Below are 15691 nucleotides of genomic sequence, written 5' to 3' on the forward strand. Positions count from 1 at the left end.
GCGTGTCATAATGATGGCGGCTGCGTGAAAATCACGCAGCCGCGCATCATATGATGCTGCCTCACGGAGCACGTAAGTGGCTTTTGCGCAGGCAAAACGCTGCGTGTTTTGCGTGCGCAAAAACGCCACGGCCGTCTGAATCAGCCCTTATGTTGCGGAAATGTGTCCGATTTTCACCGCGGATTTCACTCCTTCAGAGCAGTCCACATGTAACACATTTCCACGTGCGGACGTACCCTTAGGGTATATTTAGACCGATCAGTCATTTTCCGTTTTTTTTTGTTTTTTCTTTGCTGCTTCTACCGTGAAATCAGAAGGGAGCATAAGGGTATGTTCACACTGCGTTCTTTAGTCAGGGAGAAAAAAAATTATTTGACGTGTTTTTTTAATTTAGCAAATGTACCGCTCCAAACGTATGGCGTGTTTTTTTCCTGCCTCCCATTGATTTCAATGCAGGTTTAGAAGCGGAAACTCCTCCAAAATAGGGCATGACGCTTTTTTCTTTGCAAGCGGACAAAAACTGCTCTGAAAAAAACACCTCTACCTTCCATTAAAATCAATGAAGGGAGATTTGGGACAGTTTTTGGCGCTGATTCCAACAAAATTAGCGCCAACAAAATGCTGTGTAAACAAAGCCTTAAGGTTCATTTACACGTGCAGATATTCGCATTAGCGACCTTTGATACGATTGCTGTAAGCGATCATATAGCGATTACGGACACGTATTTACACAGTTTATCATCTCAATATATATTAATATGTATCGTTTGGTCGCCTATTTAACACTGTCACACATCTGCTATCAATAAACGATTCATGTTTATAAACCACAATGTCAGAACGACCAACAATTATTTTTCTGTGCGTATAAACGATTATTTGTACGCTCAAGGAGCGTTCTATCGCTAGTCTTTTGTCGCTACACCTATTCACAGTAAGCGATTATCGTGCGGTGGAATCTGTTGGTGTAAATAGGGCTCATGTGGAGAACATGACTGGAGGTCATAGACAAACTGTAACATAAAAACTGGTGCTAAAGTGGAGTAGTTGCTAATAGTAACCAATCCAATCCCAGTTCTCATAGGTGAAATGTATAAGGTGCGACCTGATTGGCAGAAACTGCCCAGTTTTTTCCTTGAACTACATTTTATAAATCTTCCCAAATATTCACGACAGAAACTTTCCATAGCCGAGCACGTGGTAGTTTGCCCAGTCCGTCCCCCTGATAACCCCGCCCTCATGGGGCTGGCGCGACGTCACCGCCTCTTTAAATAGCGGCCAAGTGCAGGGAGGTGAAGCGCACTGAGGCGGACCACTTGTTCGGTGAGTGAAGGGCGGGCTGAGGGGCACGGGGTCACCTGTGCGGGCGCTAAGTTTGTTGCCTCTGGATGGAGAAGGTTTTTCCCGTGTCTCTGTCATGGCGGTGGATATACCGTTGTGTTCGGTTTTCTGTGTAGCGGCGCCTCTGCTTTGTCTGATGTCTTGCGTTCACTTTCTACGTGTTCTTGCTCTCTGTCCTCAGGTTAAATACCAGCTGCAAATCTCCTGGCATCATGTCAACAAACGGAACGGAACCCTCTGCCCAGGTGGATGAGACTCCCGAGCAACAGGTGACATGTGGTGACTGGACTTTGACGTTCTATTATCTCCGCTGGCAGCTACTAGCGATCTGTTCTGTGCCGATAACCGCGTGCCCTTTGCGTCTTAGGGCTATGTAAGACTGTGGTGTGTACATTAGGTCATTGATGGAGAACCGGTTACTCTGAATCGTGCTCTGCCTTCTTATTCCGTCTGGAAATGTGGCTAATGTGGCAGCTGCTGTTCACCTTGTCGGTGGGGCAGTGATTTTACACACACCCTATTGGCAAGGGGAATGAGACCACCCAGTTTATAACTTATTCATCCACCTCCAGGAGTTCAAAGAAAATCTTCTGGGGGAATGAAATTACTTACTGAAACTGATCTGAGGAGAGGGGTCCTCTATGTGTCACTGCAAGACTCCACATTCCAGTATCTCTTGGCATGAACTGCCCCCCCCCCCTCAGGGCATGAAGATCCATTGGCAACAAGTGTTGGTGAGATGCCCCTCTTGCAGCTATTAAGACCCCTGTTTTAATATAACTCTCTGGTTACGGTTAAGGACTGTCCAGTTTAGGTCCCTTTCCAGATATTGGGGTGATCTGTGTCCTCTGTTCAGAATCCTCATCTCTTGGCCAGAGTGGTCTAGGGGTCTCTTGCTCTGGGTTCTGCATTAGACGACCCACTGATAGATGCTGTATAATGCTTAAAGGTGCTTCCCAGACCCTAAAAATTGATAGCCTATCCTCAGGATAGGCCATCAATAGCTGATAGGTTGGGGTCGTACGAGCGCTGTTTCCCCTTCATTTCTAGTTACTCATTGAATTGTTGACACGGATGTAGCGGTGATACCCAGGTACAGGGCCGGCCCTAGGATAGATGGCGCCCTGTGTGAAATGATCTTTCGGTGCTGCACCCCATCATTAAAAAAAAAAAAAATGCCCCATAAAAAAATTAGTGCCCCCATACTGTATAATATAATATATTACAACCCCTTCAAGGACACAGTATTTTGTCCTCGTATTATGCCACCTGTAGTACCCATACACAGTATAATGTCCGCTTAGTGGCCCCCACACAGTATAGTGCCCCCTGTAGATTTTGCCATACAGCCTCCTTGTAGACAGTGCCATACAGTCCCCCACCTCCCCCTTGTAGACAGTGCCATACAGTCCCCCACCTCCCCCTTGTAGATCGTGCCATACAGTCCCCCACCTACCCCTTGTAGACAGTGCCTCCAAACAAAAACAAATTGTACTCCCCTATGCCCCGTTCCCACGATGAACTGAGCTGCTCCATGACGGTACCCTAGTACAGAGTTTCCCAACCTTTTCGGACTCGAGGCAGCACTGGAAAAACAAAATTTCCTCAGGGGCCCCCCTACCAAAAATGGTTTTGAGAAAGACCGAAAACTGCTAAGGACAAGCACTCCACTCGTAGGGCATGTTCACACGTTTTTTGTAAGGCAAAAAAAAATCTGCCTCAAAATTCCTTCAGCAACTGACAGCGTTGTGTGACTTTTTTTTTTTTTTGTGTTTTTTCTTAAGCTGTTGAAGCGAATGCAAAAGACGCAGGAAAAAAAGCTCCAAACGAGCGCCGCAGGTATCTTCCTATTAATTTCAATTGGAGGTCAGAGGTGGAAACCACTTGTAGACAATCAGCCCCCCACTCACAGCAAAATGACCATCAGCCCCCCACTCACAGCAAAATGACCATCAGCCCCCCACTCACAGCAAAATGACCATCAGCCCCCCACTCACAGCAAAATGACCATCAGCCCCCCACTCACAGCAAAATGACCATCAGCCCCCCACTCACAGCAAAATGACCATCAGCCCCCCACTCACAGCAAAATGACCATCAGCCCCCCACTCACAGCAAAATGACCATCAGCCCCCCACTCACAGCAAAATGACCATCAGCCCCCCACTCACAGCAAAATGACCATCAGCCCCCCACTCACAGCAAAATGACCATCAGCCCCCCACTCACAGCAAAATGACCATCAGCCCCCCACTCACAGCAAAATGACCATCAGCCCCCCACTCACAGCAAAATGACCATCAGCCCCCCACTCACAGCAAAATGACCATCAGCCCCCCACTCACAGCAAAATGACCATCAGCCCCCCACTCACAGCAAAATGACCATCAGCCCCCCACTCACAGCAAAATGACCATCAGCCCCCCACTCACAGCAAAATGACCATCAGCCCCCCACTCACAGCAAAATGACCATCAGCCCCCCACTCACAGCAAAATGACCATCAGCCCCCCACTCACAGCAAAATGACCATCAGCCCCCCACTCACAGCAAAATGACCATCAGCCCCCCACTCACAGCAAAATGACCATCAGCCCCCCACTCACAGCAAAATGACCATCAGCCCCCCACTCACAGCAAAATGACCATCAGCCCCCCACTCACAGCAAAATGACCATCAGCCCCCCACTCACAGCAAAATGACCATCAGCCCCCCACTCACAGCAAAATGACCATCAGCCCCCCACTCACAGCAAAATGACCATCAGCCCCCCACTCACAGCAAAATGACCATCAGCCCCCCACTCACAGCAAAATGACCATCAGCCCCCCACTCACAGCAAAATGACCATCAGCCCCCCACTCACAGCAAAATGACCATCAGCCCCCCACTCACAGCAAAATGACCATCAGCCCCCCACTCACAGCAAAATGACCATCAGCCCCCCACTCACAGCAAAATGACCATCAGCCCCCCACTCACAGCAAAATGACCATCAGCCCCCCACTCACAGCAAAATGACCATCAGCCCCCCACTCACAGCAAAATGACCATCAGCCCCCCACTCACAGCAAAATGACCATCAGCCCCCCCACTCACAGCAAAATGACCATCAGCCCCCCCACTCACAGCAAAATGACCATCAGCCCCCCACTCACAGCAAAATGACCATCAGCCCCCCACTCACAGCAAAATGACCATCAGCCCCCCACTCACAGCAAAATGACCATCAGCCCCCCACTCAGATGCCCCCTGGTGGGTAGTGCCGCACAGCCCCCTGGTGGGTAGCGCCACACTGCCCACAGCCCCCTTGTAGGTAGTGCAACGACTACAAAATGACCGCTAGCTGGCAGGCAATACATTCAAAAAAGGACAACTGTGCAGGAGCACACAATACCCAGCTTTCCAAGCTATCAAATAAATGTGTGGAAATAAACTAAATTATAATTTATTTAGTCTGAGTAAAGGATTAATCCTTTTAGCTAGATTAAATAAAAGTTATATCTTAGTTTATTTCCACACTTTTTTTTTTTTTATACCCGGGAAAGCTGGGTATTTTGTGTGCTCCTGCACAGTTGTCCTTTGTAGGTAGTGCCACACAGCCCACAGCCCCCCTGTAGATAGCAACCCCCCCTTCCAGTATAGATAGCGCCACTGTAGCTCCCTGAAGGAGCGGAATCCCTGTGTGGCAGGGGATTCCGCTCCTGGAGCGCTGCTTGATGCCTCTGTCCATATATGGACAGTGACATCAGGGAAAACTCCTGAAGCGGAATCCCTGGTCACAGCGTTGCAGACGCTATGACAGTCTATTCCACTCCAGGAGAAGCTCCTGACGTCTGTGTCCATGACGTCATTGGCTTCTCCTGGAATGGAATCCCCGATCATAGTCTCCAATGCTGTAACCGGGGATTCTGCTTCAGGAGTTTTCCCTGATGTCACTGTCCATATATGGACAGAGGCATCAAGCAGCACTCCAGGACCGGAATCCCTGGCCACACAGATTCTGCTCCTTCAGGGAGCTACTGTGGCGCTATCCTGGAAGGGGGGGGGGGGGGGGTTGATATCTACAGGGGGGCACTATAGCCGAGTAAGGGAGGTATCTCCCTGCTCTGCTGTCTACTAGCGCCGCTGTAGCTGAAGGGAGCTACAGTGGCGCTAGTAGACAGCAGAGCAGGGAGATATCTCCCTGCTCTGCCATAGTGCCGTCGCTACCGCTATAGCAGCCACAGCAGCTGCTAGCGGCGCCACCGCCCTTATGCCCGGTGTCACCGCTAGCAGCCGCTATGGCTGCTACAGCGGTAGCCACTAAGTGAAGAAGCGCCCGGGTGCGACTGCGATTAGTGTGTATCCCCGCTGGTAGTTGCAACGGCGCGGGGATACACACACCCGCTGGCGCCCCTCTTGCCGTGTGGCGACCTGTGCAACCGCACTGGTTGAACATAGCTAAGGCCGGCCATGCCCAGGTATTGCGGCCTGTTCAATGTGGGAATGCAATACTGTGAACGGCTGCGGTGTCAGTGATTCATAGTGTGAGCAAGTAAGGAAATGAAGGGGAAGCAGCGCTTGTATGAGTGCTGTGGCCCCTTCAAAACATCTGATTGGCGGGGGTCCCGATAGTCGGACCCTGACCCATCAGCTATTGATGGCCTATCTTGAGGATAGGCCATCAATTTTCAGGGGCTGGAAAACACCTTTTTAATTTTCCCTCTGGCACTGCAGGGAAATGTAACACTTTAAAGTTTGCCCAGAGATTACTGTATTTCTGGGGGTGCCCACACGTGGACATTCTATGATCAGCTTATTGTCAAGGACCCTTCTAACAAGTGGGGTCGTCTGCAGTGGCCATTCCCTCTAATAAAATAAGTGAGATGCGTTCTAGGGAATGGTTGTTTCCCCTTTAGTCAGAAGTGTTCACGATCTACTTGTCTACAGCAGAATGTGGTGGGACGTGTTACACATCTACCTCTTGTCAGCTCTGCATGCAGTGTGGTGAGTGCGGCCTACAATTCTACTAAGGATAGTCACCCGTACATCCGCGACGTTGGTGATGTTGCTGAGAAAGGAGCAAAGACCTTAACTGATGCTGCAGTAACTGGATCAAAGCCTCTTCTAAGCCGACTGGAGCCGCAAAGTGAGTATATTTAACAAAACCTTTTTATTTTTCCCCTCCTGTTAAGCGTGTGCCTGGTCTTATGGGCTATTAACACCCTTTGCACTTTAAATTTTTTTTTTTAAAAAGTGCTACCTATATGTAAAATTAAAGATCCAAAAAATAACCTAGAAGCACTCCAATGATCCTTGAGAGTAATTTTTTCAAAATGATTTTATTATGTATAATTCATAAGCGATTATATCTGGACGTTTCGACCTAGCCTAGGTCTTTATCACAATCGCTATAAATGGAGAAATTAAATTAATGTAACATATACAGCATGTGTAGTAACATAATAAAATATAATGAATAACTGAATAAAGTATCTAAAGTAATACAAAATATATATGCAGATATGATATGAAATGTACAAAACGGACAATGTCAACAAAAACATACATATCGATCAATAATTCATCGTATAGAGTTGAAGCAATATTGCAATTTAACAACCGTAAGTATTGTGAAAATATTTGTCATTCTAAGTAAAGATACATATGAAATGCAGTATATTAACTCCTTAACGCAGGAGGACGGATATATCCGTCCTGTGATGGCGCGGGTACTGCCACTGTACCCACGCGATCAGCGGCAGGAGCACGGCTGTTATACACAGCCTGGCTCCTGCTGCAACTGCCGGAATCGAAGCGCGCTCCGATTCTGGCAGTTTAACCCATTAAATGCCGCTGTCAATAGAGACAGCGTCATCTAATGTGTTTGACAGAGGGAGGGAGCTCCCTCTGTCACCCGATCGGCGCCCCCGCAAAGAAATCGCGGGTCGCCGTCGGGTTTCCATGACAGCCGGGGGTCTAACAAAGACCCCCAGGTCTGTCTTCAGCATCTGCCTGTTAGGCGATTTACACTGACAGGCAATAATGCTTTAGTATACAAAGCATTATATATGCGATCGGCACATCGCATAGTGAAGTCCCCTGGTGGGACTAAAAAAAAAATGTAAAACAGTTAAATAAAGTTTGTGAAAAAAAAAAATAAATTACAGTCAAAGTCAAATAAAACTACTTTTTTGGCCCAAAAAGTGGTTTTATTTAGTAAAACGGTCAAAACAAATCACACCTACACATATATGGTATCCCAGCGATCGTAACAACTTGACCAATAAAATTAACATATTAATTAAACCGCCGGATGAACGGCGTCCAAAGAAAACGCTAAAAACGTCAAAATTCTTTCTTTTCTTCCATTCCCTCCATAAAAAATAAAATAAAAGTTAATCTAAGTCCTATGTACCCCAAAATTGTACTAATGAAAACTACACATTGCCCGCAAAAATCAAGCCCACATACGGCCACATCGACGGAAAAATAAAAAAATGACGGCTCTTGGAATGCGGCGATGCAAAAACAAGTAATTTTTTTTCTAAAAGGGTTTTTATTGTGCAAACGTAGAAAAAACATATAAAACCTTTACATATTTGGTATCCCCGTAATCGTGCCGACCCATAGAATAAAGTTAACATGTTATTTCTGCTGCATAGTAAACGGCGTAAATTTATAACGTGAAAATTAATGCTGGAATAGCTGCTTATTTTCAATTCTCTCCTAAAATAAAGTTAATAAAAGTTAATCAATATGTTATAAGCATCTAAAAATGGTACAATTACAAAATACAACTTGTCCCGCAAAAAACAAGCCCTTATACGGCTATGTTGACGGAATAAAAAAAAAGTTACGACTCTTGGAATGCGACCGTGAAAAAACAAAAAATAATCCTTGGTCATTAACGTGCAAAATGGCCCGGTCATTAAGGGGTTAATACTATCCCATGGAAATAAAGATTAAGAATGCAATGGGACAATCACATAAGTAATGTAGATAACAAGATATTCAAGACGACGCTATAGCAGGCATGTTCATGATGGTAAGTATTCAAAAAACGATAATATCGATTGGGGGTGCAACTATGATGTCCCCTCCGACCATACCATAAAATACCAGTAATAATATATTGTGCACAGAATTTTGAGATCGAGTAGATGACCAGATACAGGTACCATAAAACCGGTTCACTTTTCTTACTTTCCTTTTCGTATTATTCATTTATATGATTTTTTTTTATACTAAGACGCTTCCTTCATTTTCATCTTCTTTCCTTTCTCTGATATATACACTGGTTATACTAGTTTATCCATATAATCCACTGTTATATTATTCATTGCTTTTTCCTTATTCCCATTATCGGCACTTCACAATTACATTTTAGTTCATTTACATTATTTTTTTATTATATGGCTCATTCTTTTATTCCAAACACTATTACATAGTCAGATCATACTCATTGTAGGTTTAAGGACTATTTCTTTCCCCTAGAATTGAGAAAGTTACTCACCATAATAGCTAGGTTATCTCAGCGTCACCTCATGCCCATATTGACATCCTGGATTTCGCTTGCGTTCCAAGCACACAGCGTTGCTGTGTATAGTGCGCTTGCGCTAGATGCCGTGTGCGTTCCACACACCGGATATCCGGTGGTGTCGCACTTTATTTAAACAGCTCTTCGGGGATACTAATCAGACTATAATCTGCAGAGCGTCTGGTAGACGCCGTTTCATACTATATCTAAACTACAATCAGGTATGCTCACTTTTCAGATTTAACTTCATGGCATCTTCTGTTCTTCCTTCATTTTACTCTATTCTGTGCACAATATATTATTACTGGTATTTTATGGTATGGTCGGAGGGGACATCATAGTTGCACCCCCAATCGATATTATCGTTTTTTGAATACTTGCCATCATGAACATGCCTGCCATAGCGTCGTCTTGAATATCTTGTTATCTACATTACTTATGTGATTGTCCCATTGCATTCTTAATCTTTATTTCCATGCGATAGTATTAATATACTGCATTTCATATGTATCTTTACTTAGAATGACATAAATATTTTCACAATACTTACGGTTGTTAAATTGCAATATTGCTTCAACTCTATACGATGAATTATTGATCGATATGTATGTTTCTGTTGACATTGTCCGTTTTGTACATTTCATATATCTGCATATATATTTTGTATTACTTTAGATACTTCAGTTATTCATTATATTTTATGTTACTACACATGCTGTATATGTTACATTAATTTAATTTCTCCATTTATAGCGATTGTGATAAAGACCTAGGCTAGGTCGAAACGTCCAGATATAATCGCTTATGAATTATACATAATAAAATCATTTTGAAAAAATTACTCTCGGATCATTGGAGTGCTTCTAGGTTATTTTTTGGATCTTTAGTGTGGGTTTTCCAGCCCGACACTCTATAGCACCAATACAGCGTTTATTTAAGGTGTGCACTCTTACATATTGGAAAATATATATGTAAAATTAAGCAACGCTAATGGCCTCTATTGAAATTGTCCTACCGTTGTGCTGCTGTAGAGTAACACTTTCACCTAGCTGGTTGTCCTGCAAATTCTGGCATAACTACTCCTGACTGTTGGGTCTCTCCTCTGACCCCAAACCCCGCCCCCCGTCAGTCAAAGCTTATTTTGACTGACATGTAAACTCTTGAAGAGAAGCGGGTAGGAGAATGTACGTGGTAGATCATAGTGAGGGAGGAAGGCCTCAGTGTTCAGGGAGTGCGGATTACACAGGCTGTCAGTGAATATAGGGAGGGGGAATCGGGCTGTGTAAATAAACTGGAGAGAACCCTCAACCATGCAGGGAGAGTGGGGCAGGGACTCGCTTCAGTGCCAGGATAGAAAAGGGCTGTAGAAGTGGTAGCAGTGCCTTTGCATGAGAACTAGTAAAGATAGCACCATCCTGGAGTCACAGTACTCATCCAGCATGTTACTGGGAGAGATATATTCACGTGGGAAAAGTCTCAAACTAGGATCCGGTTGGAAACAATGTCAGGGGGTCTAAGAAAGGAATGACTATTGCAGCCTGAAAGTTAGAGGGCTATTCCTATCTTTTAAAGTTATGGCATATCGCTAGGATATGCCACTACTTGATTATGGTGGCTGACCTCTGGGGGCCCCACTGATCCTGAGAATGAAGGGGCTGCAGCACTGATTTAGAACTGCATCTCCTTCTACACTTTCCCTACCTTCTGGGTTGCTAGGGCACTACTGTGCAGGGAAAAACTGATGGTAATACCACTTTAAGTAGATTGTGCAGTGTCAGACAACAGCTGTTGGCCAAACAATCTCCCTGCCCCATAAAAATAGTGTGTGTGTCCATCTCCCACTTATCTCCTGGAAAGTAAGGATCAGGGCAGATTCCCAATCATTACCCCCTGAAAGAGGTTGAACCGATAGTCTGCCCCTATAGCTGGTGGCAGTATCCACAAACCATAGACCAATTTCTTTGATCCACGTTAAACAAAAGCTGTCTCTTGGTATTACCCAGTCTTACAGCCGTGTGTCTTAGTTGGAGTGGACAGCACCCTCGGATCTTTGGTGGACCTGGCATGCCTCTGCTTTACACTGACAGCTGATGAATTTCAATGGAAACCATGTAATGCTTAATGTCCCCATTAGTGGCATCCCGGCAGCAGAACACCCTGGTCTGCTTTTTTATTTTTCTCCCCGTAAGGATATGGGATTGTCCAATCGGACATCACCTCCACTCCAAGAACCCCATTAATAAAAATAAAGCCAAAACCTCTGCCTTTCTTCTTAGTTGCAACTGCTAATGAACTTGCCTGCAAAGGTTTAGACAAACTGGAATCAACACTGCCTATACTTCACCAGCCAACTGAGAAGGTAAGTGCGAACTGCTCAATTCTCTTATGCCCTCAGGGTTATAGGTTTTCTGTTACAAAGTAACTGCAGAAAACGGACTCTTGCACTTGCTCACTGTGGCATTATATGGGCACTAACAGGGCACACTGGTGCTATCTATGTAGGCACTATCTACACAGCTCTGGGGTTTTCAGGTGGTTAGGACAAAGCTCTTCTTTTTTTTTTTTTTTTTTTTTGGATGGACATTCTGCTACAGAAGAGCCTTTCATGCTTACCCCGTCTGTCCCGACGTCCGCTCCAGCCTCCCTGGATGATGTTACAGGCCATGTGACGCTTCAGCCTGTAATCTGCATTCAATTGGGATGCAACGTCATCCCAGGAGGCCGGACTGCCGGAAAGTGGGTGTTCTGGCTAAGTTTTATTCTTCTGGCATGGCGTTTCTGTCACAGGTTTTTCATCCTTATTGAATTCAATAGGGAGAACCTGCAACGTAAAATCAGCATAAATGCACATGCTCCGGAATTAAATGCCACAAGTCAAGTTCTTGGTTTTTTTCGGTTTCCACAGTAGTGGCATGTGATGCTAAATCTCAGCCCCTTTAGGGTCCATTGACACTGCGGTCAGAACTGCATTTTCTTTTACCACTATTTGGTGCCTTATGTGCAGCAGCATTTTTACAACTGCATTGTAAAAACTATCCAAATTGTTTAACTTTTTTTTTTTTTTTTCCACAATAGACTTAGAAATAACTCCTGGATTTGGCAAAACTGCCATGTGTGAATTGGCCTTATAGTGGCCTGTTTTCCTGCATGGTTCTTAACATGTTTCTGCACTACGACGTAATAGCACGTCGTGGTGCGGGGGTGATGTATGGGGTGAGCTCACCTGTGGGGCCTGTTCTGGATACAGCGGGTGTCAGCTGTGCATTACAGCTGATACCTGGGACTAACTGTCAGGAACAGTGATCGCTCTGCCTGTTTAACCCCTTAAATGCTGTGAGCAATCCAGTGACTGCTTCTTGTGCTCTTCCTGTAATTACAAAAGCATTTATCAATGACCGCTCTATTAGCAGACCTATTTGGAGACTAGTCAGTTAGGCTGGGTTCACACTTGTTTTGTCTTACTGTGGCTGTTTTTCAGAAACTCATGCGCCTCAAGTAGTTTATCAATCAAAAACCAAAAAAATGTGAAATGCAACAAAGTGTAAACATAGCCTTTAGTGGGGGGGGGGCTGGTTAAGCTGAGTAACATTTTATTATCTAGTTTACGCACGAGATATCTAGGTTTCAGAGCCGCAATAAGAAAGTGCTAAACTTGCAATGCGCTCGACATCAAAACTTCAGCAACAGTGGTCTGGATATGCTAAATGAGACTTTTTGTCTTTGTTCAGGTTGTGTCTGACACAAAGGAGCTGGTGACTGGAGCTCGTGATACTGTAGTTGGTACAGTGACTGGTGCCCGTGACACTGTCACAAGTGCAGTGTCTGGTATAATGGGCATGGCAGCTGGTGCAGTACAGGGAAGCATGGACGTGACTCGGTCTGTAGTCTCATCAGTGATGGACACGCATGTAGGGCAGTTTGTAACCAGCAGCCTGGATACAGTCTTGGGGAAGTCTGAGGAGTGGGCCGATCACTACCTTCCTATGACAGATGAAGAGCTGTGTGAGTAACTGGAGGTTTTCCCATGTAACGTACTTGTCCCATTTCTGTTATTTGCTTGCAGTGTAATGTTTGTATGCAGTATCTTTGTTAGCAGGGAAATCAGGGACTAGTTTGAGAATTATATATATTTTTTTCTCCCCATCCTGTAATGTTTGTTGCAGTTTTCAAATGTGGAGTAAGTTCTACATAAGAAGCTGCATAATGCTCACTAACATTGTACGCTGACCTCTATTCTGTAACTAACATGTCACCTCAACCCAGAAAACCAAGCATTACAAACATGTCTGCTCCAGGCAGCTGTACTTCTAACAATGCGATATAAACCACCACCATCAAGACTAAGGCTATGGAAAGTATCAGTAGCCCATGCTAATGAATTAGATTGCCGCTCTCCCTCTCGTCACATTGTAGAGTTGTTGCTATGGGAAAGTCTCCTATTTTACACGAGGTCCTGACTATTGAATGATTTATCCACAGCTCAACTTGCCTCCACTGTAGAGGGATTTGAAGTAACTCCACTTCAACAACAAAGGGAACAGCAGAGTTACTATGTTCGTTTGGGTTCTTTGTCTTCTCGTCTGCGTCATCGAGCATACCAGCATTCTCTGGGCAAGGTGAGGAGTGCCCAGATCACCACTGTGGCAACTCTAGCACAGCTTCACCAAACTATTGACCTGGTAGGATTCTGTATTGTTAGAAGAAAAATCTAAATGTTGTTCTACTGTAGTTTCTAAAGAGATTTATATCATATATTTTTTTTGTTGCAAAGATGGAAACAGTCAAGCAGAGCGTTCATGGTGGCCAAGAGAAACTGCACCAGCTGTGGCTGGAATGGAGTCTCAAGCAATCGGGAACCACATCTGAAGATGGGGAGACTGAACCTGAACAGGTGATAAATTTGAAGGTTGAACAGTGTGGAATATGTATATGATTTATTTTTTTGATTTTTCCATGATTTGTTTCGTGGTAAAATGGCAGTTTCTGCTGCAGTTTGCTATTTGTTGCAGGTTTTTACCCCCCCCCCCCCCCCCCGCCCCATTGCATTCAATGGGTAAGACACATGCTTATCATGTTTTGGCTGAGCTAGTGGATGGAGCCTAGCGATCACGTCTGTCATACATTGGGGAGCAGGTTACAGAACACCCTCAAACTGCAGCAACATAAACATGGAGGACGTGTGTGGCTGTGAATCCAGCAATGGGTTGGGTAGTACTTGCCAGAAGCTGCAGCCACATATGTTCCTCTGGCTCTCACCCTGCTCCATCTTCTCCCTCTGTGGGCAACATGATCCTCCAATGAGCTGATAGTCCATCTTGTCTTGAGGAGATGGTAAAAGCAGTATATTGTGAGTGATGAGAGGAGCCTAGTAAGTGGAGAGATAATTACGTAGATACATTACGTAGTCTTATATTCGCATGTACTACTGATCTATGCAAAGTTTGCCTACAAGACATGATGGTGACAATTTATTTATTTTTTGCAGCCTTTGGATTCTCGAGTGTTATCCATGACCCGTATGCTGACCAAGCAAATACAAACTACTTGCTTTAGTCTAGTCTCCGGGGCACAGGGTCTTCCAGCCAACATACAGGACCGAATGCAACAACTCCGGCAAACTGCTCAGGACCTTCATGCTTCCTTCTCCTCTGCTCACTCACTTGGAGATATTTCTGCAGGAATTCTGACACAAAGCAGAGAACGAGCCACAAAAGTCCATGACCACGTGAATGAGCTTTTAAGCTATGTGGTGGCAAATACTCCCTTGACGTGGCTGGTAGGCCCTTTTGCCCCTCAGCTGGTTGAACATCCAGAAACGCCTGAAGAACCTGAGGCGGCAATAAGTAATCTGTTGCCCCAAATATATGCACTTAATCTTGGTCTGAGGTAGGACTTGTCTTTGTGAGGCTTCTACAGTTTGGCTGATCGCTCTGCTTTAGAACTAGTGCTTGGGTATCGACTCCACATTGTTCTTGTACTGTTATACCAATTTATAAAATTTACTTTGCAGTCACTTTGGATTTGTCTGTAGTTTCTTCTAGTGTAACTGACCAGGCTTCTTCTGCAGGTAGGGCTTACACTACCATTGGGCTAGTAACTAAACTCCTCACACAGCCTTTCTGAATGGTTCCGTTCACACCACATTTGGATAGTACAGTTGTGGTTTTTAATTGTTAGAGCTTAAATAGTATTTTGGTATACATTAATGGGTGTATGCAGAAAAATGGCTTCTGTAGAGTACAGGTGAACGATGTGCTACACCAGTACCAGCTGTAAAACCACAGTAAACTGTCTCTTGGCCTTGCATATTGTGGCTGAGCCACAGGAATTGCTGTGATGGTACCCTAACACTCGGGGCTTAGACGAACGTGCTATACATCAGTGAAACGCGCGTGGTTGTCACGTGCCTCGCACGGACCTATGTTAGTCTATGGGGCTGTGCAGACTTTTTTTTTTTTCTTTGTTTTTTTTTTTATTACATGCAGCTGGTATCCGCTGCGTAACATTCACAACATGTCCTATATTTGTGTTTCTCATGCATCACGCACCCATTGAAGTCAATGGGTGTGTGAAAATCACACGGAAGCACTTCCGTGTGATTCGCACAAGAGCAGTAAAGTGTGAAAAACCGAAGCACCACATGATTTTCTGTTTACAAACTGTCATAATGGCGGCTGCGCAAAAATCATGCAGCCACGCATCATATGGTGACGACACACGGCGTTGTGCAGTACCTTTTGCGCGTGCAAAACGCACATTCTCGTGTAAATCCGGCCTCAGAGTAATGTATTTAATCAGTCCATAGAATTTCTATTCCCCGATCTCAG

At 44.8% G+C, this 15691-nt stretch overlaps 1 protein-coding gene across 3 annotated transcripts; it reads left to right on the forward strand.

The window, feature by feature from the left end:
• The first annotated feature begins 1182 nt into the window (after positions 1-1182).
• LOC142759895 (perilipin-3-like) lies at positions 1183-14877 on the forward strand. 3 transcript variants are annotated; one of them, XM_075862621.1, is made up of 8 exons: positions 1183-1323; positions 1523-1610; positions 6275-6473; positions 11141-11223; positions 12593-12866; positions 13344-13543; positions 13636-13755; positions 14350-14877. In XM_075862621.1, exons 2-8 carry the CDS (start codon positions 1554-1556, stop codon positions 14752-14754), a joined length of 1338 nt encoding a protein of 445 aa, XP_075718736.1. In that variant the 5' UTR covers positions 1183-1323; positions 1523-1553; the 3' UTR covers positions 14755-14877. The 3 variants fall into 3 exon arrangements, with proteins under 3 accessions (XP_075718736.1, XP_075718747.1, XP_075718726.1); XM_075862632.1 differs by having other exon boundaries at positions 6278-6473; XM_075862611.1 differs by lacking the exon at positions 1183-1323 and adding an exon at positions 1914-2075 and having other exon boundaries at positions 1522-1610.
• Positions 14878-15691: the final 814 nt, after the last annotated feature.

Source organism: Rhinoderma darwinii, chromosome 1 (genome assembly GCF_050947455.1).
Source record: "Rhinoderma darwinii isolate aRhiDar2 chromosome 1, aRhiDar2.hap1, whole genome shotgun sequence".
In the NCBI taxonomy this organism is placed as follows: domain Eukaryota; kingdom Metazoa; phylum Chordata; class Amphibia; order Anura; family Rhinodermatidae; genus Rhinoderma; species Rhinoderma darwinii.

What these genes read in the sequence shown, in the direction of transcription:
- LOC142759895 (XM_075862611.1), top strand. Translation starts at nt 1,983, where the DNA reads ATGTGTCACTGCAAGACTCCACATTCCAGTATCTCTTGGCATGAACTG. An exon ending in TCCATTGGCAACAAGTGTTG is followed by an intron (nt 2,076 to 6,274) that starts GTGAGATGCCCC and finishes ACTTGTCTACAG; the next exon opens with CAGAATGTGGTGGGACGTGT. An exon ending in TTCACCAAACTATTGACCTG is followed by an intron (nt 13,544 to 13,635) that starts GTAGGATTCTGT and finishes TTTGTTGCAAAG; the next exon opens with ATGGAAACAGTCAAGCAGAG.